At 38.2% G+C, this 3,999-nt stretch overlaps 1 protein-coding gene across 1 annotated transcript; it reads right to left on the minus strand.

The window, feature by feature from the left end:
* Positions 1-1,242: 1,242 nt before the first annotated feature.
* Positions 1,243-3,579, minus strand: LOC147286879 (Eukaryotic aspartyl protease family protein). The gene is made up of 2 exons (XM_086241576.1): positions 3,330-3,579; positions 1,243-2,692 (listed from the first exon to the last, which is right to left on the minus strand). Exons 1-2 carry the CDS (start codon positions 3,499-3,501, stop codon positions 1,416-1,418), a joined length of 1,449 nt encoding a protein of 482 aa, XP_086097702.1. The 5' UTR covers positions 3,502-3,579; the 3' UTR covers positions 1,243-1,415.
* Positions 3,580-3,999: the final 420 nt, after the last annotated feature.

Raw genomic sequence — 3,999 nt, forward strand, 5'->3', positions numbered from 1 at the left:
AACAACACTTGAGTTTTGTCGACTGCAAACCTACGATTAACGGATTAAGACTACAATGCAGGAAAGGCTAGCTAATAGCCTAATAGACGTAAAACCATTTAATGACCAAAAACTAGACTTCTCTTTTTTCTTTGGTAGAGTGGAGGCCAAAGGCCCACCAAAAAAGACTTGCAGCCATTTTAGAATAGGAAAAATAAGTTTTTAAGAAAAATAAAAAAATAAAAATAAAAATAAAAATTCCTCCAATATGGGTCATCATCTCAGTAACTTAGGGGTTAAAGTATATGGTCCATATTATATATGAACCCCACCATTCTGTACATCTGCATGTTCACCAATTAATATGCAGCACATAAAAAGGGCTTTTAATTGGTACAAACTTCTTGGTGTGCCTTATTGTGCGGCTCTCTTCCTCAAAGTGTTAGAAAAGCACATCAAGGCTGTCATGGGCCGTACATTGATGAACTAATTCTGAACCACCAAATAGCTATATAACTCTACGTGGATTGACCATAAATTGATCCAATTACTTCTTTGAAAAGGTGCTCTGTGCTTGGTTGCCTTGAGCTGCTCTACTCTTGTTAGGTAAGGCCATACTGCTTAAAGAAAAAAGTCAACATTAACCACAGCAGGTAGGGAGCCAGATATAAAACTTCATTGGGTTGGGGGTGGGGTATAGCATGGGCCGGCTCCGATGTTTTCGGCCCAAATCCTAGTACTGCTTGGTCCCTTGGGATTAGCAACTAGGTTGAGTCGAGCCATATAAGGCCCAATGGAAAAGTCCAATTAGACTTTTTTTGAACCTACACATACTTACATTAACCTTTTGACACTATTTTTAAAATTGTCAAAAACGCTTTCACATTAATAACAGTTTGTTCGTTGTTCCACTATTTTTTTCAATATATACTTTGTCCTAAACAGAATTCTTGAAGCTTACCTGACCCATGTCAATTCAAGTAAACTTTATTTCTAACTAATTGAGAGCAATAGGTTGAATTATATGAAACAATTTCATGGTGCTCAAAAAGTCCTTGAACCTTCTGTAAGAACTGAGTTTTCATTATATGAAGCAACAAGCAGAGGATAAATATGTGAACTCTATTTGGTCACATTATCTACTCTCATACACTCCTACAGATCTTACATCCAAACAGATTATACAGAAAAATAATATACAGTTCAAACTCTTCCTGCCTCAGCTCTAAGGAATATCTTTATTACACACAAGGCACTCAGAAATGGCAAATGGCATTCATATATTCTATACCTTATCCCAATTGTAACAATAGCTATTTATACATCATATGAACTAAGAAGAGCTACTGCTTGAAGATTTTGTTGCCAACAGGTTGCTTGGCTTTACTTAAAAATATATTTGTAAAAACATACCAAATTTCTTTTAAAATCCCAGATCATATAAAACTGCATGATTCTTCTGCAAATCCCAGCTCAGAGTCTTTAGTATTGTATATAACCCTTTGGTTTCTCTGCTGATAATTCCCAATAATACTTATCTCATCTTCGTACGAAAGACTTGCAAGAGCTAAACAGATCTGTGATGCATCAGTCTTTACTAGATAAAAAATTCCGTTTACATCGACATTCAATTGAGCATTTCCCTCAAAGTGCATCTTTATGGTAGGAATGTTCACTTCTTGATATGCACTAAGATTGAAGCAAGTGTCCAAGATTGAAAAACCTGGTGCTGTAGGGTACCCAGAAAACTGTTTCAGAAATTCTGCCTTTACAGCCTTGTAAACTGAAGGAGCCAGCCTTGAAATAACTGTCCCAGAATCAATCAGAACTCCACCATTTGAAAAACTAGGAGCTTGTAAAGCCACTCCCCCAATACTCATACCAGTAAGGTTGAGAAAATAGAAGGTGGATAGCTGTGGATTTGTAACCATTCTAGTGTTAGAAATGGGAGTGGAATTCTTGTAAATTGAAGAATCACCACCCATAACTAATGAACCAGAAGCTGTGACTTCTGTTGTAGGTAAACAGTAGGAGAATACTCCTCCAAATAAGGCAGAAGTTTGAGAAACCATTGAAAGGCCATCACTCCTTCCCAAACCCATTAGTCCTGAAGCTCCCCCAAAGAGACCCTTATTGTTCCTGCCACAGCCAAACACAAAATTGTACACAGGTGTAGTTCCGAGATTGAGATGGTCACAGCCGAGCTCACCACGAGTATAGGAGCCATCACCATAGTTAGCCACATAATTACAGGTCTGTGAATTGCTCCCACATACCCCTGAATTCCCAGTGTCAATCTGGAGGGACTGACATGTTGATGAATTACATGAAACTGATTGGTATGAAGAGGAAGCAGAAGGGTTGAACAGAGGTTCTTGTTGATTGTAACACAATTTGCAAGGCTGGCATTGAACCCAAGTCAAATCGCTGCCTGTGTCTACAATAACTGTCATATTTCTGCCACCCAATTCCACAGTTACAATGTAGTTTAGTGTTTGTAGCCTTACACCAGAAGTTAATGGGATTTGAGCTTCTGATACATCTTTTATAGTACTACTGCCAGAAACCCTGTTTCTGAATTGGGATTGTAGTGACCGAACATGAAGATCATCCAAAACTAAACGCTTCTGTAGCCTTTTGTTCCAGTCAACAACCTTTCCTGAGCAGTAATCTCTGTGTTTCATTTCCAATATAGTTGCACCTTTTTCCCTTCCTATATTCAAAGAATCAAAATAAATGGTAATCCAATTCAAAATTTACCGAAATGTTGCTATTACCTCAAAAAAGAAAAAGAAAAAAGAATTACAATGGAAGTATATCTCAAAAAACTTGTAACGCAGATAGGGTAGGCCTAGAGAATATCATAGCTAGAAGATTTCTGTAATCATTATTTTGGGGTGCATTGACCCACAACACATTGTAATCTACCAAAAGACGCTCAAAGTTTAGCAGATATTAATTATTCTTGTAGTGAGACCTTTAAATCACATATACAGTCCAATAATTCAAAACACATTCCAATGTAGTACAAAAAGTAATTAAAGCCAAGATAAGGTTCAAAAACAGTTGAATGTCCTTCCTAACTCCAACAATACTCTGTGTGTGTGTGTGTGTGTGTGTGTGTGAGAGAGAGAGAGAGAGAGAGAGAGAGAGCAATAGTACTAGTTCTTTAATCAACTTTAAGAACTAAAGCAGTTGTAGATCCTAATTAAGAAATTAAATAAAGAATGTTCTTGCATAGATATATAACAATCCCAAAGTTGAGAGAATAAAACAAAGCTAAAAAAAGCTATGGCCAGCATTATATGACTAGTTTATGAGTTCTTTTTACTATTTTCTACAAGACTTACTTGATTTCTGGGAGTGGCAAATAGTACTTCTGGTTCCACCATGCTGCCTCCAACGAAACTCTTGCAGGTCGAGGACCTTCTTCTCTTTAAAACACTGAACTCCATTTGCAGAACTGAGGCAGAGAAGAAACAGAGACAGCAGCAGCTGCAAAAGAGGTTTTGCATCCACCATTGTTGAAAATGCTGAAGAAAGATATGAAAAATGTATACTGCTGCACAGATACAATGGTTGTGCTTGTGTGTGTGTGTGAGTGAGAGAGAGAGAGAGAGAGAGAGAGAGAGAGAGAGAGAGAGAGAGAGAGAGGGAGAGAGAGGGAGAGAGAGGGAGAGAGAGGGAGAGTGGAGAGATTCTTGGGGGGGTTGGAGTTTGGCATGAGAACAAAAGAGGAAGGGCTGGCTTTAGGACCCCACTGGTGCATGAGAATTATTGGGGTTTCACGTGCACATTATAAGTGGGAAAGAAAAAAAAGGATGCTGTGTTTGAAATCTTGGGGGAGATGGAAAGAAGAGCTTGTGATTAACAATGATTTTATTGGTACGTACAATCTTCACACCCAGATTTCAAAGATAAGGACTCAGCTCTTTACGGAATCAACTGTCACAACTTACACACCAGAAGGGGAGGATGCATTTTTGTGTGGCTTAGATATTATTCCTGCCTAGGATGGAC

Source organism: Dryas octopetala, chromosome 4 (genome assembly GCF_963921425.1).
Source record: "Dryas octopetala chromosome 4, drDryOcto1.1, whole genome shotgun sequence".
Classification (NCBI taxonomy): domain Eukaryota; kingdom Viridiplantae; phylum Streptophyta; class Magnoliopsida; order Rosales; family Rosaceae; genus Dryas; species Dryas octopetala.